General features: G+C 43.1%; 1 protein-coding gene across 2 annotated transcripts in view; it reads left to right on the top strand.

Moving 5' to 3' along the window:
* Positions 1 to 26,433, top strand: part of SCN8A (sodium voltage-gated channel alpha subunit 8) — a gene marked incomplete at its 5' end in the record, with an annotated part of 55,850 nt that overhangs the window by 24,516 nt on the left and 4,901 nt on the right. For both annotated transcript variants that reach the window (XM_084303587.1, XM_084303586.1), the window contains 20 exons: positions 1,276 to 1,497; positions 1,991 to 2,054; positions 2,486 to 2,627; positions 3,302 to 3,508; positions 3,640 to 3,927; positions 4,319 to 4,678; positions 6,032 to 6,167; positions 8,097 to 8,335; positions 8,766 to 8,939; positions 9,847 to 10,203; positions 10,951 to 11,421; positions 11,829 to 11,946; positions 12,643 to 12,797; positions 13,700 to 13,873; positions 18,210 to 18,332; positions 22,010 to 22,294; positions 22,700 to 22,753; positions 23,686 to 23,823; positions 24,507 to 24,611; positions 25,382 to 25,652. In XM_084303587.1, the coding sequence (XP_084159713.1) occupies positions 1,276 to 1,497; positions 1,991 to 2,054; positions 2,486 to 2,627; positions 3,302 to 3,508; positions 3,640 to 3,927; positions 4,319 to 4,678; positions 6,032 to 6,167; positions 8,097 to 8,335; positions 8,766 to 8,939; positions 9,847 to 10,203; positions 10,951 to 11,421; positions 11,829 to 11,946; positions 12,643 to 12,797; positions 13,700 to 13,873; positions 18,210 to 18,332; positions 22,010 to 22,294; positions 22,700 to 22,753; positions 23,686 to 23,823; positions 24,507 to 24,611; positions 25,382 to 25,652 (4,083 nt within the window). The remainder of the gene's footprint in view (positions 1 to 1,275; positions 1,498 to 1,990; positions 2,055 to 2,485; positions 2,628 to 3,301; positions 3,509 to 3,639; positions 3,928 to 4,318; positions 4,679 to 6,031; positions 6,168 to 8,096; positions 8,336 to 8,765; positions 8,940 to 9,846; positions 10,204 to 10,950; positions 11,422 to 11,828; positions 11,947 to 12,642; positions 12,798 to 13,699; positions 13,874 to 18,209; positions 18,333 to 22,009; positions 22,295 to 22,699; positions 22,754 to 23,685; positions 23,824 to 24,506; positions 24,612 to 25,381; positions 25,653 to 26,433) is intronic.

The following is a 26,433-nucleotide window of genomic DNA, read 5'->3' as shown; positions in this document are numbered from 1 at the left end:
TTTTTATTATTTTTAATACAAGAACTAATAGCAGAGCTCAAAGTAAATTCAGGGATTGGTTTCATGAGTACGTGCTGCTGAGTTGAATTCAGGCATCAGAGAGAATCTTTAGGTTTTGGTAAACTTAACTCTATCAGAGAGGTAATTGGCCTGTCTCATAGAAATGAGAATTTGGGTTTTGTCTAAAGGAGCTGTCGTCAGAATTGTATTTTGACCTCATTTTACTGAATTTATCTTGCTGAAAATATGGCTTTGCTCTTTGCCTTAAGTGAAGGCGGTGGAAACCTTTTTACTGTATTTGCTGAAGCCCGAAATGAATTTGTGCAGAGAGGCAGGTAGGTGTACGGTGAGGTGGATGATTATCTGAGAATTGCCAAGGGAAGGGAAAGGAAGGAGGGGATTGTTCCCAAGCTTTGTATAAAGGAAAAGGTTATTCCTTTAACTCCTTCCTCCAGCATCCTTCACTGATCCTTCTCGACATCGGAGCTGCCAAGCAAAGGGCTGTAGTGTTCCTGCATCCCCAAATCTTCCTTGTTTAAATCCCAAAAGGGTTACGCTGCTCAGTAATGTGTCCAGGCTCATGGATGGTTCCCCAGACCAGATGGTCTGGAAAACCAGCAGGATTGGGTCATCTTATCCTGTGCTTGCTTTTGGTATTGAGCCTTGCCAATGAACGACCCCGAGAGCTTTGGGGGAACTCCAGGAGCCAGCACTGAATGAAACCCTGCCCACCTGGCTGCGACAAAACCCTGCTCCCAGTGACAGGTTCAACTCCTGCAAGCAGAGAAATGCTGAGGCGGTTTAGTCAGGCAGGAGAAAGTTCGGCTGTAGGCAGTTTGAAAGGCATCTGATCTCTGTAAGTCGTCAGTTTGTGCCAATAAGGCAGGCTGAAGGTGTGGCCATGGAGGGTTTGTAGCAGCGCACCTTAATTCACATTTTTTGGACAAACCCAGCCTCCGTTGCAATGCCTCCCGAGTACGCTTCGCATCCTCTCGTGCAAAACTGGGATGTTCTCAGGGATGAGCTTGGGGTTTTGTTTTTTTGACCTGAGTGGTGAACCCACGGCTGGCGTTGGGATGGGGTCACCCATTGCGCCTGTGGTGCTGTGGGAAAACCTCCAGGGATTCCAGAACCTGTGTTGGGTTCCAGGAACCCGGCCCTATAAAAGCAACATCCTTTACCCTCACATAGGTGTAAGGTACTGTACGTATTTGAATTTTCAATGCCTTTTTTGTTCTGCAGGAGTGATTTCTAGTCTTGTTTTCTTCTCCGCAGGCTTGAAGACCATTGTGGGTGCCCTAATTCAGTCTGTGAAGAAGCTGTCAGATGTAATGATCTTGACAGTATTTTGTCTCAGTGTCTTTGCTCTGATCGGGTTGCAGCTGTTTATGGGCAATTTGAGGAACAAGTGTGTGATATGGCCAATTAATGTGAATGAGACATTCCTGGATAACGGCTCTAGGGGCTTTGACTGGGAGGAATACACCAACAATATGTGTAGGTATTTCTGCAGTGCTCTCCCTAAAACCTTCTTATTTGATTTAATGCTGCTGATTGGGATTTCTGATGCGTGGTGTGCCTGGCTTTTCACAGTAAAAACCCCTTGCTGGGATATATTTCCATTTCTGGAAACCTGACCTTGTTCAGGTGTTACTAGTTGGGTTCATCTTTCTAAAAAGCATGGGCTGTGCTCTTTCAGCTAAATAAGGATTTTGTCCAAAATGCTCCTATGCTCCTTTTTTTTCTTTTCTTTTTTTTTCTTTTTTTTTTTCTTCCTGCTTTGATTCCAATTGAAAATGGGTTTTTAATATGGTAAAAAGGAAGTCGCTTTGCCCACGTGAATCCCTGGTCTGAATGTCATGTTTCCTGGTAAATTTACCGGTAAGGGATCTAGAAGAGTTTAGTTAAGGTTTCTGTAGTGCGATAGTATGCTAAATCCTCTAACTCCATGCGTGTGTGCATGTAATCTTTTCTTTTTCATCTTCTTCAGCAAATTTTTACATAATTCCTGGTGCCCCTGATCCTTTGCTCTGTGGTAACAGCTCAGATGCAGGGTGAGTGTTGAGCTTTGTTAAAAGTGATGACTAATTACCACTGATGTCTGCTAATGATGACAAAACCTTTGGAATATTTCCTGTTGCTTCCTTTGTTGGTTCTGGTGTTATTTCAAATGTAAAAGGCTTCACGTTTCTTAATCTAATTATTAATCCATTGTTGCTGTCTGCTGCTCTGATACGATGTAAGCTGGCATTTTTCTTGTCACCCCAGGAGACTGATCCATCTAATGATGATTTCTGGTGGCATGATTTCCTTCTGAATCTAATCATAAAAATCGATGGAGAAGTAGGGGCTGGAGGTTCAGAAGTGGAAACTGTCCTTGTGCTATTGTCTGAAATTGGTTAGCCCGGTTAACGTGCCTGTGATGAATTTGCCCTATCCCTTTTACCGTACTGATGCCCTGAAATCACTTCCATCTTCTTTACAGTCAATGTCCAGAGGGCTACACGTGCATGAAAGCAGGACGGAACCCGAACTATGGTTACACAAGCTTTGACACTTTCAGCTGGGCTTTTCTGGCTTTGTTTCGCCTTATGACTCAGGACTTTTGGGAAAACTTGTATCAATTAGTAAGTAATTGCGTTGCTTCGGTGTTACACAACGTGGAAATTTGGGGACGCAGAGATTGTGATGAGCTGTATTTACTTCCTAGCATCTGAAAGAGAAGTACAGCTGCAGAATTAGACCTTGGGGATTGAGAAGGAAAGGGATGTTACCTGTAAGCGGGTGTCGCACTTCTAAGTCCAGAAGGGATTGTAGGTCTGCAGCATGCACGCAGCTGAGCTGTGAATTAATTCGGGAAGAAGCTGACTGCGCGCTGCAGAAGCTCAGCTCTGCTCACAGGAGGTGTTCAGGCACTTTGGAGGGCAGAGCGTTTCCTTGTAACCTGAGGGTGGTTTGGGCTCCTTGCTGAAATGGCTTTTTTAACAGTTTGTTTTGTTTTGGAGAAGGCTAGGCATTGAGTTTCACACTGTACTTCTGCATCCTTTTCAGTTTGCATCCATTGGATGTTCCCTTAAGGGAAGAAGAGGGATGTCACCTTTTGTGTTTAGGGCTAATGAATGTGCAGTGTCTCAGTGCTTTGCAGTGGAAGTGCTGAGATCCTAAATACCCAGCACTGCTCTATTTTCTTAGAAGCATTCGGGTCAAGAAACATTAGATCAGCTTGCATATCAGGTGTCACTCTAGAAATTGCTTTCCCCTTTCCTTTTCTATTCCCTCTACCATTCTCTTCTACTTCTAGACCTTACGAGCAGCAGGAAAAACCTACATGATCTTCTTCGTCTTGGTGATCTTTGTGGGATCATTCTATCTGGTAAACCTAATTTTGGCTGTGGTGGCTATGGCTTATGAAGAACAGAACCAGGCCACGTTGGAGGAGGCAGAGCAGAAAGAGGCAGAATTTAAGGCCATGTTAGAACAATTGAAAAAGCAGCAGGAAGAAGCACAGGTGAGTGTTTGATTGTGTTTTTTCTTGTGCTTCCATGCATTAAGGCACGCTCTTTCTTAAAGCAGAAATAATGGAGTATTATTCAAATTAAGTTCTGATTTATTTTCCTATTCTCTTGCCTTCACCTTCAGGCTGCTGCTATGGTCACTTCGGCAGGGACAGTCTCTGAGGATGCTGTGGAAGATGATGGTGGGGGGAGGATGTCTCGGAGCTCCTCGGAGATTTCCAAAGTCAGTTCCAAGAGTGCCAAGGAGCGTCGAAACCGGAGGAAAAAACGGAAAGACAAAGAGCTGTCGGAAGGAGAGGAGAAGGGTGATGCTGAAAAGGTGTTCAAGTCTGAATCAGAGGATGGCATGAGGAGGAAAGCATTCAGGCTACCTGATAACAGGATAGGAAGGAAGTTTTCCATCATGAACCAGGTAGTTTTCATTTCCTTCCTTAATGTTTACATTTATTTAGTTGGGGTAATATTCTGTTTAGATCCTGATTAACATTTCCGAGGAATCTGCTCACCCATTTAAACTTGCACTGGATCAGGAAGACGCTTAATGCCTGAGTTTACAGCCCTTGCACTTACCCTGGCATAAGTTGTTCCTGAGATGAGTGTGTTTTACCAGATTAAACTTCCTTACCAGCGTAGCTCAGCCAGCCAAGAGCGAACGACTTCTAAGTACAGCTGACATCCAAGTGGCAATGGTTTGTCTGGATTTGGAGAGGGAGCAAAACTGCTTTAGCAGCACTTGAGGGCACTGAAGTACTTTGTTTCCACACTATTCACCCCCTTGTCATTCTTTCTTTTCTTCCTCCTAGTCTCTCCTCAGCATCCCGGGCTCCCCTTTTCTCTCCCGGCACAATAGCAAGAGCAGCATCTTCAGCTACAAAGGGCGATTTCGTGACCCAGGTTCTGAAAATGAGTTTGCTGATGACGAGCACAGCACGGTGGAGGAGAGCGAAGGCAGGAGAGACTCCCTCTTCATCCCCATCCGTGGCCGTGACCGAAGGAGCAGCTACAGCGGCTACAGCGGCTACAGCCAAGGCAGCCGGTCCTCGCGGATCTTCCCCAACCTCCGCCGAAACGTGAAGAGGAACAGCACGGTGGATTGTAACGGCGTGGTGTCCCTCATTGGCGGCCCACCTTCCAGCATGCCTGGGGGACGCCTTCTGCCTGAGGTGAAAATAGATAAGGCAGCTCCTGATGACAGCGTAAGGAGGTCAATGAGTAGCTAGCGTAGGCATGGCGGTCTGTCCTCTTCTGCTTTCCCGTATGCCGCCCTCCAAGTGAGCCAGCCACCCCGATGGAATGAGAGTTGGTTTGTCTGACCGCAGACGACAAAGTCTGCAGTGGATTTAAATCCCTGTGCTTTGACTTCTCCTTTCTTCCCTTCTCGGACTTAATGACCCACCTCCTTTCCCCTGTCTTCCTGGGAAAAAAAAAAAGGGCTTGGAATTGAGTCCCAAATTGAAGGACTGATAATAACAGAGATCCTTGGCGTATGTCAGGGCAGGATCTTTATCAGACCAGAGTCTTGCACTCTGAACTATGTTTAGAGAAGTGTTAAATTCTACCAGTTTCATTGCTATTAAGTTGTGAATTTTCCTTAATTGTGACCTTTTTTAGATCAGCAGACCGAGTTGGTATTGAGTAACCTTTTTAATAGATCAGCAGTTCAGGGAAACAAAGCTTAAAAATAGTGTATTAGGGGAGGCTTCTGAGAATCTGGATAAGATTGCAACCATGTCAAGACATTCCTGAAAGAATTGTTTCTGAGAAAAGCCTGCTTACCATGCCTGTACATTCCAAGCTATTTTTTAAAATTGTTTCAGTTCTTGCAACCTAATTGACCCTAACTAGTTATGTTAAGCATTAGTTGCTCCCTTCTTTTTTCTTCCCCAATTAGCATGTTAACACAATGTTTTGCTTCAGTATTTAATTCTCTTTTTAACACAGCATGAACATAGTAGAAATAGTAATCTGCATGATGCATGCATGGAAGTGAAAGTATTACTCGGCAGTTCTTTTTGCTAACTATCTGTGGAGGGACTTAAGCGTGCAACAGGCAATTAACTGTCATGGTGGGAGGGCTTCAGGGGCTGGCAGATTCCTTGGCAGAAGTACGATGTCCTCTTGTCAATGCAATCAAATGCTCAGATGCTAAACGGTATTAATTTGGGGGCCTTCTATAAAGCAGGGTGCAATATGGGCTTGTTAGGAGTCATTGCCTGTCTGCTCTTAGTTGAGTAATAGTACAGAGCATGAACTACCTTGTACTGCAGCAACACTCATTAGAAACATTCTTTAAAGTATAATACTTAATTTGTCTCAGGTTGCAAAGCAATGGTACAAGCAGAACCAAGGGCTTCAGTTTTCTTTTAACCATTTATGTTACATACAAAAATGGAAAGGCTAGAGGGAGCAAAGATTTTTTTTCCCTCTTGGGGATACTTGGCATATTTCTAGGCTGACAGCGTGTAAAATACTGGGAAGACTAAGGGTTTGTATTAATCAATGTATGACTTTTGCAGGGTACCACTGAAATAGAAATTAAAAAGAAACCTGGTGGGTCTCTCTTGGTCTCGATGGATCAGGTGAATGTCTCCTATGGAAGAAAGGATCGAACCAACAGTGTAATGACCGGCTTGACAAATACCCTTGTTGAGGGTAGGTATGGTTTGAAGGTGTGCCTTTGGGCTTTTGCAGTATACATGTATTGATTGCCCTCTCGTGGTGTGTTTTAGGAAGACAGAGGACCCATCCACCAGGTAGTTACAGTATAGTTTCTCAGTCTGCTGTGGGGGCCTGCATATGCCCTTGTTTTCTTGTCCTGGAGCTGTCCCTCTGGGTGGCCAGAGGTGCTCCCCAGCAGACGGGGCAGGTATGGACACCCCTGGTTGCTCGATTTGCCCAAGAGGATGCTGGATGGTAAAGCTGAACCTTGTGAGATGGCTGCTTAGTTGCTGGGGGGATTAGGGCAAGAGCTGGTTTATAAGGCTGGCCTTCCTGGGAGCAGGGTGGGGGCATAGGGTAGGGAGTACAGGCTCAGGGCAGGGCTCGGTCCGTTAGGGCAGGTGCTGCACAGCAGAGATCTGCTTTGAGCCTTGGGTACCTGACAGGGAACACACACGCCCTTCAGACATGCAGAACATAGCAATTCCTGCTTTCTAATTTGCATTGTTTTTACCAAAACCTGCTTCTTTCAAGTCATAATTAATGCAGCAACATTAATGAGGCTGTTTTACTTGGTTTTGCATCTGAATTATATAAATATAGAGGTAAAGGCAGCAAAAGAGTTGTAATTTTGCAATAATGAATATGAGGTGTGGAGATTAAAGGATTAAGAAAATGTCTGATACTGGTGTTCTGTTTTCTGCCATCTCACAAGGGCTGGAGAGACCCTCCTTGTAACAGGCCATGGGAAGAAAGATTTGAGGTACTCTAGGGTCTCAAACGTGACAGCTGTCAAAGGAGAAAGGGACTTGTGCATGATGGAAATTCAGAAGTGGACATCACACAGAGATGAGATTTCCAAATATGTTATGCAGGAACCAGTAAGAATCTGTGAACAGCAGCCATATGAGGTTGATGATCTCAAATTCCTGCTGTCTCCTGCAATAAAATTGTATGAAAACTAAATATACTTAGAAACAGAGCAAGGTTCTTCTGCTGCTTCCCTCCTGCGCAAACGCCTACAGGCTACAGTGCTACGGTCCTCTTTTTTAACTTTAGCAATTCCAAGGCAACTAAATACTAAGCAACCAGAGAACCAATGAGAAAGAGAGCAGGGGTCCTTTCCCTACCCATCTTCAGTACAAACATCTGTATAGCCTGAATAAAACCATTGCAAGTGGGGGAAAACTCCTCTTTTTTTTTTTTTTTTTTTCTAGGCACTTGAAATAAGCCGGTTTAAAAAATGGACATAGCGTTACGTTTGATTTCTCTAAATGGATGTGGTTTGTCTTAATCAGGTTGTTCCTGTTCAGAATCCTTTGCAGCATTATGTCATGCATTTCCTCTTTTAGATCATGTCTGCATTCAACACAGAATTCATTTAGCTTTGTTATTTAAAAACTAGCACCGAAGACAGTTTGGAATCTTTAACTTTGCTTTAAGCCATTTTACCTTGATCAGTCCTGAGTTAAATATATCCGTTCATTTAAACTAGCTTGGATTACGTCATCAGATCCGCACAGTGCTGTTGCACAGATTTAAAACTGTACTTCCTGGTAACCTCGTGCAGCTGTGCATGCGGCTCTTAACGTAGGTACCAAAGTGGAGCTGGGTACAAAGGCATGCCCTGACTCTCTTGGGTCTGTCCTGGTGATCTGCCATGGTTATAAGCTTCTTTGCTTAGGAACTGTTTGTATTTAGCCATTGCTGCATGTCCTGGAGTTCTTCATTTTGAGCGTTGTGTGAAGATAAGGCAAAATGTAACTTTGCTGCAAGAATGGTGAATCATTGTACAAGGAGGGAGACGTGAGAGAGGTTCAGCATAGGCAAGATTGGAGAGTTTTTCAGCCATGCTCAGAGTCAAATCCAGCAGTGTTAGGGAAGAAGACTGAGCTCCACTGCTGTTTTCTTTTGTAACTGTAGAGCTGGAAGAATCCCAGAGGAAGTGTCCCCCTTGCTGGTACAAATTTGCCAACACGTTCTTGATCTGGGAATGCCACCCGTACTGGATCAAGCTGAAGGAGATAGTGAACTTAATTGTCATGGATCCTTTTGTTGACCTGGCCATCACCATCTGTATTGTGCTGAACACTCTGTTCATGGCAATGGAGCACCATCCCATGACCCCCGAGTTTGAACATGTGCTCTCCGTAGGAAATCTGGTAAGATGGTGTCAGTAAATATTCCTTACAGATCTGCTCCTACTGGGATACACTACCTGTTAAGGTAGAATTAGACTGAAAGAGCTGCTATTACAGGCTCCTAGGGGACACTGAGGCATGAGCTTGTGTTCGCTGCAGTCTGTGGTGACTCAGAGGTGCTGGCTAAGGGTGCAACTTTCTGGTCAAAACTTATTGCTACCTAAAAATCTGCCTGTTAATTGCTGGTATGCCTGAGTAGGTCAGTGAGATTCGTGCCAGTGAAGCTGCCTCAGGAGAGAAAAGACTATTGTGGGCAAGCACATGACATTGTATAGACTGCGTGTTTGAACTGGTGTGACGAATTGCATTGTTTGATAGTTACACTGAAGATCAGAAAATGAACAAAAGCAATTCTTTGCTTGTTCTTTTGTCTCTCTCTGCAACACTCCAGGTTTTCACTGGAATTTTCACAGCAGAAATGTTCCTGAAGCTTATCGCCATGGATCCCTACTATTATTTCCAAGAAGGCTGGAACATCTTTGATGGATTTATTGTCTCCCTCAGTTTAATGGAACTGGGTCTAGCAAACGTGGAAGGACTTTCCGTGCTGCGATCTTTCCGATTGGTATTCATATTCCAGTCCTTTTCGAATGTTCCGATCTTGCAGCTACCTAAAGTAAAGGCACCCCCTCTATCCCTTTTCCTCTGTTCTTTGGGAGGACAGGGATGGAGTGGTATCATTTTTGTGGTCTCTTCTTACTTCATAACTGCTGTTCATATTTTATGAGATCTGAGCAACAGCTCAGTGTGTATATGCAGAGAAGGTTCACTTGGTAGGTGGTGTTGAAGGACTTCGTCAGAACGCACCTTTTATTTCCTGTGGTTGCTTGAGGTAATTTACCAAGTCAGATTTGCTAGGTTGTAGGTTACGGTGTAATAAAAGTGCTGAATACCTACAGCCTTCATGTGCTTTATCTTGTCCTGGCAGCAGTTAAGCTTTTGAAAATTAAATTCTGAAAACCTCAAGGTTGGGTTTTTGGGCACAGAGATCCCACAGCTGAGGTCAGGTTTTCCGAAGAGCTCAGTACTCAGAAGCTCCAATTTATATCCAGCAAGTCCATCTCCAAATTAGATTCTCTGGATATTAAGCTTTGATTTTGTGTTCTCGATATGCCAGGAAAACAAATGCTTTTTTTCCAGAGAAAGATGAGAAACATTCAGGAAAAAAAAAAAAGTGACATGTAACCTTCAAATAAGTCTTCCTTAACATTGCAAAGTTTGAAACTGAGAAGCTCCATACTTTTCCTTTGTAAAGGGAGATAGGTGGGTAGGAGAACAACTAAGTACAAATAAAGAAGGCTGAGTTGAAAGAGAAGTTAAGCATTCCCTACTGCCAGTGACCTCAGTAGCAGAATAAAATATGTGATGACTCCAGTTTAGAAAGTCCTGCCTGATTTCCCTCTTTTTTTCCTCTTTTTTTTTAAAGGCGAAATTAAATGAAGTGTCATTTGTCTCTTTGTTTGCTTTTGTAGCTGAGAGTCTTCAAGCTGGCCAAGTCTTGGCCCACTCTGAATATGCTGATAAAAATCATCGGTAACTCGGTGGGTGCTTTGGGGAACCTGACCTTGGTGCTAGCCATCATCGTGTTCATCTTTGCGGTGGTGGGCATGCAGCTCTTCGGCAAAAGCTACAAGGAGTGTGTCTGCAAGATCAATCCGGAGTGTGAGCTACCCCGCTGGCACATGCACGATTTCTTCCACTCCTTCCTTATTGTCTTCCGTGTGTTGTGTGGGGAATGGATTGAGACCATGTGGGATTGTATGGAGGTGGCAGGACAGGCCATGTGCTTGATTGTCTTCATGATGGTCATGGTCATCGGAAATTTAGTGGTCAGTAAATGGTTACTGATGGTTTTTATTGTTTTCCTCTGGGTGGGGTAAAACATGGAGAGACCACAGGACTAGGGTATCTCTTCCAGCTCTGCTGAGGTCCTTGATGGCCTCTGTGTATGAACAGTCCCGTTGACTTTGGTAGTACAATATTAAGGCTGTGTTTTGCTTGGCCTTAGCTTGTTGCCCACAAAAAGCATCCAAACACTTTACAATAGAAGCTGGAGGTACAAAACCCTCAGTCAGAGGTGACAGATCCACAAGGTGCCTGGGGGAGGTAAAAGATGCTTCAAAGTAAAACCTGGCTTTTCAAATTCCAGGAGAGGAAGTAATTTGGTATGCAGGGGAAGGCCTGAAGTGTCAAAATACGGTTGGAAGATTCTTCTAAAATCTGCCCACTGGTTCAATCATGCGGTATAGTTGCGTGCAAGAATCGACTGGTGAAACTGCACGGCTTGTTGTGTGGGAGGTTAGACTAGATCATGATGTTTCCTTGTATTTTATGAGGTAGTGTGAACAGTTGCATATCTTACAAGCAGCGTTGTGTTCCTCAAGTCCTAGATACCTCAGTGGGTCTGTTGGACACCAGAGCAGTTTCTCAGGGTGGTGTTTGGAGGCTTAGCTCTGCAGCCCCTGCTGACATTAGCAGGACGCAGGTGGCCAGATAGTCAGGCTTAGCTTTGGAAATGTTACCCTTGTGTGTCAGCACAGTCAGAGCTCTGCCAAGCGTGACCTCTTCTCCTTCAGGTGCTGAACCTATTCTTGGCCTTGCTACTGAGCTCCTTCAGCGCAGACAACCTGGCAGCCACAGATGATGATGGGGAGATGAACAACCTGCAGATTTCTGTCATTCGCATCAAGAAGGGCATTGCCTGGACCAAGGCGAAAGTGCGTGAATTCATGCACACTCATTTCAAGCAGAGAGGGGGAGATGAGGTCAAACCCTTGGATGAGTTGTATGACAAGAAGGTGAACTGCATTGCTAACCACACAGGGGCTGATATCAACAGAGACATTGATTATCAGAAGAATGGCAATGGCACGACAAGTGGAATTGGGAGCAGCGTGGAGAAGTACATAATAGATGAAGATCACATGTCCTTCATCAATAACCCCAATCTCACTGTCCGGGTACCTATTGCTGTAGGAGAATCAGATTTTGAAAATCTCAACACAGAAGATTTCAGCAGTGACACAGATCCAGATGGCAGCAAAGAGGTAGGATGTAATGTTAATAATGCATTCTAGTCATTTCACCTGTGAACACCTGGCAGCGTCTCGGGAGGGAGAACTGGATAATTCCAGCACAAAACTTCTGTTTATGTTATGATATTGTCTTTGCATCCAAGGCAGAAGCTACTTGTGCTAGCTGCTTTATGGAGAGCCACACATACTTCTACATTTACCTAGTAAATTTAGATATAAGATTAAAGGGACCAAATGAGTAAGCTGTCTGTCTGTCCTGTTAACATGAGATGCGAGCTGGCTAAGGATCTTTATGAGGTGAAGCGAGGAAACAACCTTCTTTATAGTAAATATGGTGAATGAATTGCTGAGTCATCAAGAGGTTCGATATTTGGTGGGAAATAACTAGAGGTTGGAATGGTCTTTATTTTGTGTTCAAGAAACTGGATGATACCAGCTCCTCTGAAGGTAGCACCATTGATATAAAACCTGAGGTGGAAGAAGTCCCTGTGGAGGCCCCAGAGGAGTACCTGGACCCAGATGCGTGTTTCACAGAAGGTAAGTTGAGTATAGAGAGAAGCCTGTGAGCTGTTACTGGGCCCTGTGTCTACTGGAAGCTTACCTTAAGGTTAGGTGTGAATCTCGACTGGGGCTGGGTATTTTCAGCCTGTTTTGAGAGTCTTCTTGGACTCTGCATCACAGGTAAACTGATCTAGAAGAATTTGCAAGGTGAAGGCCTTGAAAATGTAGTTGCCATTGCAAGGATCTAGATGACCTACCAGTAGGGAAGGTTGATTTTTTTGTACACTTAATGCCTTAAGTACTTAGAAGTAGAGAAATCTGCTTCTTTTTTTTTTTTCTTCCCTTCCCCCCCTTCTGTCACTGGCCTCAATGTCTTTCAGCAACTGATCCATTACAAGTATTCCCATGGCAAGCATATTTTAAATGGTTCAAGGTTATTTTATCAGCAAGTTCTCCATTCCTGTCCTGTCAAGTGCATGGATACCTCACCAAATATAACTAGCTTAATCTGTTCCCAAATCCATGTTAATTCAGGTGCCCAGATAGAGAAGTGGTGAAACTAATCATAAAACCTCAATAATATGCACCATTTAAACTGAAACTCAGCCCGCTTAATATTATTGGCATCTAAATCTCTTCTTGGCACTGACAATTTTTCATTCTTCCATTTTCTCATCTGTTACCTGACAAAACCTGGGGCTCATATTCCTTTGTGCACTATGCCCATTCCAGGTTGCATGCAGCGCTGTAAATGTTGTCAGGTCAATATTGAGGAAGGGCTGGGAAAGTCTTGGTGGACCTTGAGGAAGACGTGTTTTCTGATTGTGGAACATAACTGGTTTGAGACTTTCATCATCTTTATGATCCTACTGAGCAGTGGTGCTCTGGTAAGTAAAATACAGAAATACTTGTAGCCCAATGGTGTTAAACATGTACTTGGGAAAACTGTATAGGAAATTTGGTGAAAAAGAAAGCTATGATGATTCTTACTTGGAAAACAACACAGCTCTGTTGTGTACTGTACAGAAGCCCTTCTTGATGAGTTTGTATTGTTTAATTTAAGAATGTAGACAAAAATCCTGAAAATTTCTGATGGTAGTTTGACTAGAAATGTGATGATTTTGGACAATCAACTTTTATCTGTCTCTCATGTCCGCTCTACCAAACAGGGATAATTACGCTTCCCTTTCTTCACTTTCTTGTCTTTGCAGAGCTTCTTGAGTTCCTGATGTTACACAGATGCAAATAATCACTGTGTGTTTGTCCATTTTCACACAGTACACAGTGGGTTATACAGCAAACAACCACAGCATGCATTATCCACAAGTGGACAGAAGTCCACAACAATTAGTATCCCACAGCAATAGCCGGGCATTTTTTACGTGCATATTTTTCATAATTACTAACAGTGTGATTTCCAAGGAACTTAGCCAGTTTGGATCTACTGAGTGCCAAGTAGCAGATAAAAACCTGTCTGTATGTTACTGGAGTCATACTGGGTACTGAGCACTTAGAGATAAAGGATTTTACTCAGATCCCTGAAAGGCAGATATGTTCTTGTGTAAACCTAGCTTTGTAGGGTTATTTATTTAGGAGAGGATTTTTTTTCCTTTTTTTCTTTCCTTTTTTTTTTTTTTGGTGGTGCAACTACTATAACAGGTAAATTGCACTGTGTAAGAAATGTAATTCCCCTGCTCCTCTCAGTATTGTTTGAATAACCTTCTGGCTTACCACGTTGAACTGTGGAACAACTCTGATGTAATGACAGGGGTACCTGGTTATTTCCCAGGCTTTTGAGGATATTTACATAGAACAGAGGAAAACCATCCGGACCATCCTGGAGTATGCAGACAAGGTCTTCACTTACATTTTCATCCTGGAGATGTTGCTGAAATGGTGCGCCTATGGATTCGTCAAGTTCTTCACTAATGCCTGGTGCTGGCTGGATTTCCTCATTGTGGCTGTATGTATCCTCTCCCCATTATTTCTATTTGGAAAAAAATGTTAGCTAGGAGAATGCTGGGGTAATGTTTTCTCCTGAGAAATGTCCTAACTGAATCATGTATTTGATGAGGATTCAAACCCAGATATCTGTAGGTTTCCAAAGCACAATGGAGGATAAAACCTTTGAGCCCTTTGAGTTTTGCTGGCATTTCCTATGCAACTGTGGATTTCTGCTCTGCAGGTTCTAGTGAGCCTGCAGAAATACACCTGGGTTTTCCAGCCCTTGGCTTTTTTGCTCTTGTGAAACTGTTTTTAAGAGGCCTGCTGGCATGTTGAGCTCCTGACAGGTGCTAGCAGTGGAAGAAATGGTGCAGACATGGTATTCCTAGGTGACACCTCCTTTCTCTAGTCCTTTGCTTGCATTGTTAAGAAGGGGAGGATGCCGAGGCAAAGTCTTGCAAATAGGAACTGAAGTCCTAAGGATTTGGAGAAGGTGGGGGGAATTTTAGGATCCCAAGTGCTTGGATTAAAACAGGTCGTCATATCCAGTTGTGAAGCAGCATCCTAGTGAGTGCCCCAAGATAAAGTATAAAGAAAAAAAAAAACTAAAAAATTTCCAAGCCTCTTGTTGGGAGAAAAGGAACATTTTGAATATGATTCACTTATGCCAAGTTGCTGTTCAGCGACATTATCACTCTGGAAATATTTCTGAGTAGGTGGAGGAACTATCCTTGGAATTCAGGGGCAGAAGTGACTCAAGATGTCTACATTTCCTGTGGAAAACTGACTTTATATATATATATATGTATATATTTCTTTAAAAAGTCCTCTCTGATCCCCTTAACACCTTTCCTGCTAACACACATCTTGAAGAAGTAACTCTTCTTTTCTGAAAATATCTCTTTCACTGCCTTAAGATGAAGTACAAATGCTGACATGAAAACTAATGCTAGCTACCACCTATTCCTCTGTATCTCTTTGAGGAGAGTGTTTCATAAAATGAAATTCTTTGGGGTACTGTATTAAAAAGAAGACCAGCAGCTAAGCAACAAAAGTTTCCTTGTCTTCTAAAGTACCTGCTCAGGTAATAGAAAGACAGGCAATGAACAAGCGCAGCACCAGTGATAAATGTGAGGAACCTGAATTTACAGTACTGTAGGAGAAATTGCTCTCTTGGTATCATAGATGGGAAAGTTGCACAATTTTGTCTGCAGAAAAATCTGAAATGAGAACCAGAGATGCAAAAGCTGTAGAATAAGTTGATGCTAAAATAATGAACCGAGGCTGAATATTGCTCAACAAAGTCGCATCTCTGCATAGTATCCTGTAACTGTTGAACATTTTTTTTTCAAGTTTTCTAATGTGATGTAGATGGGGGTTGAGTGAAGTCACATGATGGCAGCCGTAACTAACGGAGAATAAGCCTTTGCATCATAACAACGCTCTTGAATGTTATTTTTCAGGTTTGATAGCATTGTCAAATAACTCTCCTCCTCTGATTCCCAAAGCTTGCTGGGTGTATTTATGAAGACAAAGTCTTTTTCTGGGTAATAATGAAGGCTTCTGCTTTTCAGTCAATCTGGGATTCCTTTTGTCTGACATCGGTGCCTGCTGTGTCTTCTGTTGGAGTGTCCCGAGAGAATAATACTGAAAAGACCCAATGAAAGCTGAAACAGCCTTTAGACATTTTCCTGCCGTTTTGTTAGGTTCAGACTCAGGAACGAGGCATTATCCTAAAGGGAAGAAGCTCTAAAAGTGAGGATTCAGTGAAGCCTGTGCCTTGTATTATATTTAGGGAATAAAATGCTGCAGTTCCATATGCACGCTGTGTATATGGAACTCGTAGCCTGCACCTCCAAATGCCACGAGTATTTCAAAATTTGGGAACTGAATCCTGATAGGTTTCAGGATTCCACCAAAATCCTATAGATGTTATGCCTGTACGTAACTGTCCTCCTCAAAGCTGACCAAAACTTTTGCTTCGTGGGCCAGGTTTGAGCTTCTGCCAATTGCTGCTGCTGCTTGTGCAGCCCTGCCTGAGACCGAGGTCTCACCGTTAGTCTGTCCTGCAGGTGATTCCTTGTAAGACTTTCTGTTCTGCTTGTTTCCAGCCTAATTTGCATGTCCTCAAAGTTCTGTGCAACCCCAGTGTTTCAAACAGAGTCCATTCTTTCAAATCTCATCTTTGAAATAGGTAAACTTTAGGGCACCAGGAGTGTACCAGTGTTGCAGTGCCCTTTGTCTCTTCCCTGGCAGGCTCAGTTTGTTTCACAAGGGCTTTGTTGTAAACCTTTGTGTTTTTTTTTTTTACTATGCCCCTGGCGTGTTTTTTGTTTTTTGTTTTTTTTTTCATCAGTGTAACTTCAAAATCCAAAAAAAAAGGAAACCGCATGGAAAAAAACAAAGAGCCATGTTGCCATATATTGTGGCTTTCATTTTGTGCACTTATTTTGGTGCAAATCTGAAGACAGAAAAAAAGCATTAAGCACATGCACAAGCAGTTAAATAAGGTGATATCTGTGTCCTGCAACCACAACCAAGTTTTTTAATTCTTCCAAACATCCCTCTCCCAAAGAGACTGAAAACATGTTCCTATGCTGCTGCCTGGGCAGCGTTAGCCATTCTTGGAAAGCTGTAATGGGTAGAGAGCATGTTCTGATGGTGGATGAGGAAATATGTGCTTGGCCCACAGAGTCTTTTAAGAGTAAGAGTCTTTTGCTACCCATAATACCCAAAGATGGTTCTTTAGACCAGACCGTGCAAATGTAGCTTTACATCTGAGTCCCTGGTTTTGTCCCTTTTATATCACGGGAAAAGGATATTGTCACAACTGAGGAAGGAAGTCCAAAACAGAGAACAGAAATTCCTCTGCATATTTATCCATTTGAAATCTGGTCCTGAAATTTTCCTGGAATATATGTGCTTTTATAAAGATCATCCCTGTAATTAATTTCATGTTAGTATTTTATTTTTTTTTTAAGGAAAGATAAATAGGAAGTGTCCTATTCTGGGAATTAAGATTTAAACAAAACAAAAAGCCCACATCTGTTGTAGGAGGTCTCATGTTTTTCCATTATTTGTTACTGTATATTGATGTCTTTTTTTTTTTTTTTTTTTCCTTTAAAACAAGGTTGACATATCTGTTCTTATCTGTGTCTGTAACGTGATTCTAGCCAAAAATGGAAGATGGTGGGATGCTGGTGAAATGGTGTCTGTAGATACTATTTACATATGGCCAAGTCTTGTGTCATCTAATCCAAAGAATTTTCCATTGGCTCGCGTGGCAATTGGACTACTGCCCTAAATGCACGTGCCAGTTCAAAAAGTAGATGGCCCTGTGCTTTCAAGCTTTTGGTTAATCCTGCAGGGCTCTGGGCTGCCCATGGTCCCAGTGGGCTAAGGATATTTGGTAATTTGCAAGCGTCAAGCCTAAAACTGATTCCAGGCTGCTAAAGAAAACAGGTTGTCTTTGTGGTTACGGCATTGAAAACTGGTATAAAGAAACCTGGCCCCAGCTTTGTCATAATTTTGGTGTTTGAGCCTGAGCAACCACTAATTGCTGTAGTTTGCCTATCGGTAAGATGTGCTTATCTCACCTAACCATCCCTCAAAGATGCTCACAAATGTCCCTGCAGCTTCAAGCAGGCAGCTGCTCTGGTACAAGCAGAAAACCCACACCCTACTCTTGGGTTTTAAGGCAAGACGAGCTGGGCTCAGCTGCCCCAGAGGCTGACCCCACACTCTGGGCTCAGTGTTGGTGCTTTCCAGAGGTGTTCTGACCGAAGCAGACTCTCAGGCACGCGTCCTGTCCCCGAAGGCCATTGCCGTGGAGGAAACGCTGCCGCTCAGCACGAGCAAGGTGGCTTGCTGTACGAGTTGAGCGCAGGTGGTGCAGTGTGTGTATTTATCTGTATTCTTTCTCATAGGTACCTTTAAAATTTGTCTGGCTTAATTTAATGGGAGCCGCTGGGATCCTGCAGACAGTAAAGGGCGAGGGTAAGGTTTTTGTCATCCGTTTGGGCTCTTCCTTCCGACAGCCCCCTTCTCCGTCTGTGTGTCTCTGCCTCTCTTTCACTTATCTTTCCCCTATGTTCTTTTCTTATGCCTTTCTCAACCGCATTATTTCCTTCCAGGTCGTTTCAGTCAAGTGAAGTAGGCAGCTGGTGTCATGTCTTCGGTATTTATCTATGGGGGCCGCCCAGGCTGGCAGCCGGGGCTGGGCAATCAGTGCTAGGGGATTTGTTCTAACAGTCTGGAACCTTTTTTTTTTTTCTTTTTTTTTTTCTTCTTTTTCTTTTTTTTTTTTTTTCCTTTCTTTCTTTCTTTCTTTTTCTTTTTTTCTATTTTCTGTGTAGGTCTCTTTAGTCAGCCTTGTAGCTAATGCCCTGGGCTACTCGGAACTAGGTGCCATAAAGTCCCTTAGGACACTAAGAGCTTTGAGGCCTTTAAGAGCGTTGTCCCGATTTGAGGGGATGAGGGTAAGATGCCATTAGCAGCTGATCCTTCTGCATGCCCGTGGAGCGGTTTTTTTTAAGCATGCTAGAACTGATCAAACTGGTGGAAAGACAAATTCCCAACAGAACCATGATGCAGCTGCTGACTCGATCACCTTTACCGTCGATGTCCCCTCACCCTGCCCACTGCTGCACACTCCCCTCTTAAGAAAGGGGAGATGCATCCAGCTGCCTCATTACATTAATTACCGGCCCAAGCCACATGCCATTTGTAGAATATGTTAACACTTGGCTGTTCTCATTTAGCCTGGCTTTGACCTCTAGCATCCGAGGGGGCTTCTCAGCTGTAACTCTTCTATCTAGGGAGAATCACCAGGTGCAAAAAAGCAGAATTTGAACCACCTCAGGGTCTCCACCCCCCTCTCGGTGCTGGCCGCTGCTGGAATTCGATCGAAAGAATCTCTGAGGGGGTTTAAAAAAAAATCCAGTCTGCCTGCACGGGGGTAAAAGGCTGTTTCCTTTCTTGGATAACCCAGGCCTTCAGGAAGGGACCAGTGGAGAGCTCAGCTGTTTGAGGAAAAAAAAAAAAAAAAAAAAAAAAAAGGCTTTGGTTTAATTCCTCTTGTTGCACCTTGTTGTTCTCGGTCCAGTCTGGTGGTGACTGGAAGCCTTGTCTGGTAGTGAAGCTTTTCCTTTCCACTCCCTCCCCTTTACCATGCTTTTACGGTCCCCTGTCCTGTCACTGTGACACTAGCAACGAAGCACAAGCAAAGCATTGAACTTAACAAGCTTTCCTCAAATTCTTAGACAGCACCACTGTCTTGGGGATTTGAAATTATTTCAGTGTCTTGTTACTTTGCCACTAATATTCAGTATTTGGGTGTTTTGTTTTTTTTTTCCATTTGGGATTGAAATAGTCTCCTAAGAATATGCAAAAAAATAATAAAAAATTATGTGTTATACTGTAAGTAAAGGGTATGTCATATGAATGGGTTTCCCACTTGTTCTTAGAACAATAATTTAGGTCTTTGCTAAATCCCAGTTAGCTCACAACTAGAGATATTACAAGAGATAAGATTATATTACATATAAAAAAGAAATTGCATTTGCAGTTTTACTGCAGGGTTTGACTGGAGTGATTCCCCCTGGATCATTCTGATTTCCTTTGGATTTGCTGTAATGTAATTGAGTGCAAAGTGCAGCATGAAATAGGCCACAAACTAATCAGGAATTCTCAGATTCTGTAGGAAGTGATAGAAGCAAACGATATAATAATAAGTCCAAAGAGAATTGTTGCTTCCCTGATACGTGATTCTTTATTTTGTGTCAGGCTCTGTTAGCTTAATGCTAAACTTTATTATGTAATAGGGTACCAAAGGACGACAATTCTTCCATCAGCACGAAGCTAGAGCTTTTACTGGCTGTGTGCTGCTCCTTGTCCCCTCCTCAACCCCAGCTTTGTCGCCCTGTCGGGCACCTGAGTCCCTTTTCCTTGATACAAATCTTCCCCAGACCAATAATGCTGGGGCAGCAGGCTGAGTGTGCACCCGGACCAATTTTCTCGAGGTGGAATTGTTTCGCCCCTAGCAGATTATCAGTGCAGCTCTAATTAATTTCGGTGCCACTAAAGCACGTGGTCGTTTTTGCTAGTGTATTGCTACACAGTAGTTTGTGTGAGTGTCAGGAAAAAAGGCTAGTGTGATCCTAAAAGAAAAGACCCAGCACTAAGCGTGTAGGTATGAAAAGCTATTTGAAAGCCATGCTGGAGAGCAGCTGTGATTTATAATACACAGTCAGGAAATTCTTATGCTTAAAGCGGGGGATTTTCACGACAGCAAAATTGATCCAGAATTATGACTGCTAACCAGTGACCCTGTTAGTTACCTAAACCCAATTATTTTTCCTTTATTTTGACTTGAAGACAAGTGTTGCTGCCCTGTACAACCAGAACAATTCTTCTAAGCCAGAGAATAGAGATTTGAAATGCCTTTGCAAAGGAAACAGAAAATGTAGTTCTTTGCTTTTCTCTACTCCATAGTAATCTGCATTTTAAAGAGCTTGCTCTGCTCTTAAATTATTCAGGAAGTTTGACAGTAATGCTATGAAACATGCATGCATTTTTGTCAATTGCCAATGTACAGTCTGCACACAAAAGCCATGTTCCTTCGCTCGAATCTTTTTTAAATGCTGTATAAATTTAACATCCTGTAAGTGACCATATTTCAAGAGGCTATAACACTTTTTTTGCTTGTTGTGACGAGCTGGAATAGACCAGCATGCCGATAGCTGAAGGATTTTAGAACAAAAAGGCGTGCTGCTGTTGTGTCAGTGTGCAGCAGCGAAGCATCCTACTTGGGTGAAGGAGGAATGTAAGCAAAGGCGTTGTTGTGTACAGAGCCTGTCTGCAGGGCCTGCCTCAAATCTTTGCCTTCAGAACTCCCTGTGGACACAGCGATGAGTTCAGGATGTCATTTACTAATTGCTGCAATGCTGCTCATTGTCTAGATCACTGTTTTCTTTCAGTTTTCCTTCATGCTTACTAGGATGGAGGATGGGCGCTTGCTGCAGAGCTTAGCACGTGTGTGGCGACTGCATCCAGCAAACAGATCTTGTACAAGGAGAGGGGACGCCTGGCCGTGGCCAGGAGAAGTGGCAGGGCCAGCAGTGGCTCAGGAGCTGCTGTCCGAGGGCTCCTGGATCACACTGTGTCGAGAAGTCTTTTCAAAGCTGAGGTGCAGGGGTAAAAACAGTTTAGCTGCCGTTCATCTATTAAAGGAATCTAAATTAGGAGACCATCATCAAAGATTTAATATCCTGCTGACCTAACTCTATTAAAAGTCTGGTAGCTTAAATTTTGTCATGTGTTGGCCAGGGATGCTTAGGGACATGGTGCTCCCAAACCGTGGGCACTAAAATTAGGAGATGGTGGAAGACACAAGCTCTGACCAAATCCATTCCCACTCCCTGCTGTGTTTGCTGCAGTTTGGAGGAAGGAACATGGCTTTTCTGTCTTCTTGAGCCTGCATAGCTGCATGCTCAGCTGTCTGCCTGAGACAACATGATTGGCCTTGCTTAGTCACCAATATGATCTTGATGTTTACAGCAACTCACTGCTTAGTCCTAACAAAGCAATTCGGGGCTTGGTCCTGTTCCCATCGAAGTCAGCCTCTCGCAGTTTGCTGGTGACCTCGGTGGGAGCAGGAGGCAGGCGCCGAAGTGATAACAGCCTTGTTTGAAAGTGGGGAATGGCCGTAAGGGCCACTGGCTGCTAAGACCCATCAAATCCGTGAGCAAAAGCATCCTCAGGCTTGGCTCTGAGAAAATTGTAGTTAGGAGCCTATTTGAGACCGAGAAGAGAGTTTTGAGCCTCACTCAGTAATGCCCCCCTCTCCCTTTTGGCAACTAAAATGATTTAAAATAATCGTTGTTTACCGAAAGAAGTGACAAATCCAAAACCAAACCCAGCAAATCTAATAAGCTGGCCTGTTTTATTTTAAAAACAGAGCTTCAGTAGGTGGCTTTTAAGCTGAATTTTTTACTGCTTGGAATAAGTTCACTGCCAACTTCTGCGTGGAGTAAATGCCACAGATCTGTCAGTGGCCTTACCTCCTATTCCCCTCCCCAAAAAGAGCTGTATTAATGCTTGCTGTCTCCTGCCTTGTGTTTTGTACTGAAACTTTTTCCCACCCCTTCCAACACAGGTGGTTGTCAATGCCTTGGTTGGCGCTATCCCTTCCATTATGAATGTGTTGTTGGTCTGCCTTATCTTCTGGCTGATTTTCAGCATTATGGGGGTTAACCTGTTTGCCGGGAAATATCATTACTGCTTTAATGAAACATCCGAGGAGCGCTTTGAAATAGATATTGTTAACAACAAGACAGACTGCGAAGCCCTGATGCCGCCCAACTCCACTGAGATTCGATGGAAGAATGTGAAAATTAACTTCGACAACGTCGGGGCAGGATACCTGGCTCTCCTGCAAGTTGTAAGTTTTGCCTTCACTGCCTCCCTAGTAGTGGGAAACCCAAGATTTTTCTGATATACTCTCTGCATTTGGACTGCTTTTTTGGACTCCATGAAATACAGCATCCCGCTAAATAAATCCATCCAGGTTTGGTTCTGGAAGAAAAAACACCATTTTAGCTTTCATCCCTTTGCTGATGTGGGGCTCCCAGCTCCACTCTTTAAAAGAGCAAACCAAATCATCCATGAGCTGACAGTAAACCTGCCCATTTAGGTTAAATGAAAAGATAAATATTTAAGTAATATTAAAGTTACTTATAAAGGGAGGTGACAAGGGCCAGGGAATTCCTGACATAGCTGGCACAAAGCAGGCTTGTTCATCTTTATTTCAGGTGATTTCTAAAAGAATGTGTGTTTTCTTTGCTAGGCCACTTTCAAGGGCTGGATGGACATCATGTATGCAGCAGTAGATTCCAGAAAGGTAAAGTGCATGACCACTCACAAGCTCGCCTTCCTGTAGTTCACACTGCTATTTTGCTAAAAGTCAACAGTAAAAATTGTAGAACTATGCTTATGCAACATATTTCATGTTGTGACTTCGTTTGCTGCTGTTACTGTGGTGAGATAAAAGATGCTCAAACAAATCCCCAGCAGGGCTGTCCCCTGGTTGCTTTAGAGGCAGGGAAACTCCTGGTGGACTAGAAATACACTGAAAAAAGGAATACAATATATATTTTGTCATCAGAATATATTATGGGGGGAATTAGCCAGGAGATCCTCAATGAACCTTCATCACTTCATCAACAAGTACCCAAGTGACTGAATTTTTGATATTCTCTCTTTTGGAGCTCTTTCTTCAGGCACTTTTCTTGTTCTTACATGCTGGAACCATGAAAATACTTCCTTTTTTCTTTTTATTCTCTTTCCTTGGTCTTGTAAGAAAATATTTTTGAATGGATTTTTCTTGTTCTACACTGGGTGCAAGGCTGGAAGCAAACAGCATGACAACGTTAAGACAGCGTAAAAATGTTTTTCCCTTTTTTGATAAACTGATGGATTTATACTACCCTCTTCAAAAGAAAGAATGATGCCTTCACTTTGACAGTGCTTGTCATTAAAGTGATCATTTCCCTTGTGATTTACAAATTACTGTATACTGTGTATGCCTCATACAGGAGCACTGACCTCATCCTGGCTGATGCTGAGCTGTGCTTCTGAGACAGGTGGGAGGTAGAGTGCTGGGGAAAAGAATGGGGACCTCCCCTCAGCACAGAATTACAGTTAAGAAGGTGTAGAAAGTTACAAGAAAGCTGTCTTTAGACAAAAAGGAAACTTCTAAAGAAACAAGAGCTCATTTTGACTATATTTGTGTGATGTCTTTGCAGTGTCATTTATTTCTCTTCTCCCTTGCAGCAAGAAGAGCAACCCAAGTACGAGGACAACATTTACATGTACATATATTTTGTTATCTTCATCATCTTTGGCTCCTTTTTCACCCTGAACTTGTTCATTGGTGTCATCATTGACAACTTCAATCAACAAAAGAAAAAGATAAGTATTTGCTTATTAGCAGGGGAGCTGAGACCCATTTGAGGAATGTTGATAATTCAAGCTGGTGGGGTTTTTCTGCATATTAAGGCCCAGGACCTTGAGCTCCTGGCACAAGCCCCACTGGGACTAGAAGAACAGGCTCAGAGAGTACAAAGTGACCCAAAGCTGTATGTAAAACTCTAGCTAGATTGGAACTTTTCCCTAGAATAAATCCACATGCATTTCTGTTTGTTTGTTTGTTAATTCTTTATTTGTTTTTCCTTGACTGAAATATATAGACTGGAGGTAAGATATCCTCCTTGCCACTGTTGTTTTCACTCTCTCTCTAGTTGTGCTTTTCTTCTTTGGAAGTCAAGCTAAGGATTTGTGTGTATGGAATACCTGCTAAATGGCCTCCATTTTAGAAAAAAAAACCAACACCTCTGCTACCTCTTTATCACAAATGAGATAGAGAGGATGGGGAAGGATATAGCGCAATAAAGTGGGTTATTCGTAGGAAAAAATATTCCGTTTTCTTCAAAGGAAAATCAGTAGATCTTGGGTATTAGTATAAGTTATTTCTGTCTAAAATAGCTGCCACCAACTTCCCATATGGCAGGTATCCTCATGACTTAGTTAGCATGTTATTCCTTCCCTTTCTGGTGCATGAGCTGATTGTAACCAGTTTTCCTTTGCCCCTTTACTTTGGAGGTCAAGATATTTTCATGACAGAAGAACAAAAGAAGTACTATAATGCCATGAAAAAACTGGGCTCAAAGAAACCTCAAAAGCCTATTCCCCGACCTCTGGTGAGTATGTTATAAAGGGAACTGCAGAATAGACTTTCAAAGGAGTTTCAGCTCCAAAAGCAGCCTTTGTTCTAACTCAGGCTGGAGTGCACATCACCATGTTCTTGTCATTATAATCCAGGTATGATCTGAGAAAGGTTAAAATGCTACAGCTGTGGTTGGTGTTAATCAGTTGGCTCACTTGAATCAACAAAACAATCTGAAAATGCTGTGGCTAAGAGGCTATGCAGAGAGAGGGGGTGGCTGCCTGGCATTAGTAAGTAGGGTCCTGGACAGTCAGCCAGCCATGTGGGTTACATTGATTGAGATCTAAGCACGTTTCCCTGCCTTGTGAAAGGCTTTGTGGTGAGTCTCGTAGGTAATGCTATGGATAAGTCATCCTGCTCTTCTTCCTGACTACTGCCAGGATGCAAAATAGGTGATGTGAGTTCATGTACCCTGCAGTCAGAGCCACCACTGCAAGGGGGACCTGGCTGCTCTCTCCAGCTGTCAATGAAATTGCATCACTCTGCCTTTGCTCCCAACAAAGAGTGAGATATGCGCTGGTAGTAGGGTTGTGGTAGTCCATTTTTGATATAAATAGTAGCATTTTCCCTACCTTTCCCATGAACAAATTGATTTGAGGCTAGAGGGTGCCTTGAAAGCCTTAAAGGATTCTGAAAATCTATGTCCTGATGCACGTTGTTACCAAAAGGAAAACAACTTGCTGTCTTAACACTAGATTTTGTGTTCAAACCTGTTTGGATCATTGTCTCTCCCCATTTGCACAGAACCGTATTCAGGGAGCTGTCTTTGACTTTGTAACTCAGCAAGCTTTTGATATAGTCATCATGATGCTCATCTGCCTCAACATGGTGACCATGATGGTGGAGACAGACACACAAAGCAAGCAGATGGAGGACATCCTTTACTGGATCAACCTGGTGTTTGTCATCTTCTTCACCTGTGAGTGTGTGCTGAAGATGTTCGCCTTGCGGCACTATTATTTCACCATCGGGTGGAACATTTTTGACTTCGTGGTTGTGATTCTGTCCATTGTGGGTAAGTGCAACGCAACTTAGAGGGCTGTGAGTGTTAGGCTGTTTTTCCTGGTGTGTGCAGAGTAAGGCACATTTTTGTCATTGAAGAGGATGTATAGGTACCAGGACTGCTGGCTTCTCTTTTTAGCCATGTGAAGAGATGGTGGCAGAGTTTGGCAGCTTAAAGTCCTGACTCATGCACCTTTCTCCCTCTATTCTGGCATTCATTTCCAGTTGTATGGAGTAAAACACTTGACAATTACTCTCCTTGTCTTTAAAAACAGAAATTTTACTCACCTCGTTGGAATGTTATAATGCTTACTAACCACTGAAAATAGCATTGCAGTGCTTCCTACATCAGCATGTGATTTGCACTTTTGTTTTCAGTTCAGTTGAATGTTGAATCAACCAGTTTCCTCCAACAGGTTTTTGGTTTTAGCAGCTAATCTGTAAAACACAGGAAACCTCACAAATACTACAGGGTTGCTTAAAGACCTGGCTGGACGCAGCTGTGCCCAGGCATACTGACAAAACAAAATTAGAACTCAGAGGCTGTCCTGCAGTGTAAAACTTAAATCAAAATTTGGCTGCTGCTTGAAATAACATTAGTCTTATGTGTGTTTAAGCATCTTCAAAACAGAGCCCATAACCTGAATGTGTTGTCTAGAATCCCATGGCAGAGTTGAGCAGCCAGACACCTCTTAAGAAACAGCTCATCCATCCTTACCCAGGTGGAATTAATCACTCTGTAGCTGTACCTCTCCTACTCTCCAGGCAGGGGAGCTGTCTGGGGAGCCTGAGCA

Source organism: Netta rufina (genome assembly GCF_964035555.1).
Source record: "Netta rufina genome assembly, chromosome: 30".
In the NCBI taxonomy this organism is placed as follows: domain Eukaryota; kingdom Metazoa; phylum Chordata; class Aves; order Anseriformes; family Anatidae; genus Netta; species Netta rufina.
This window is presented reverse-complemented; position numbering and strand designations above follow the sequence as displayed.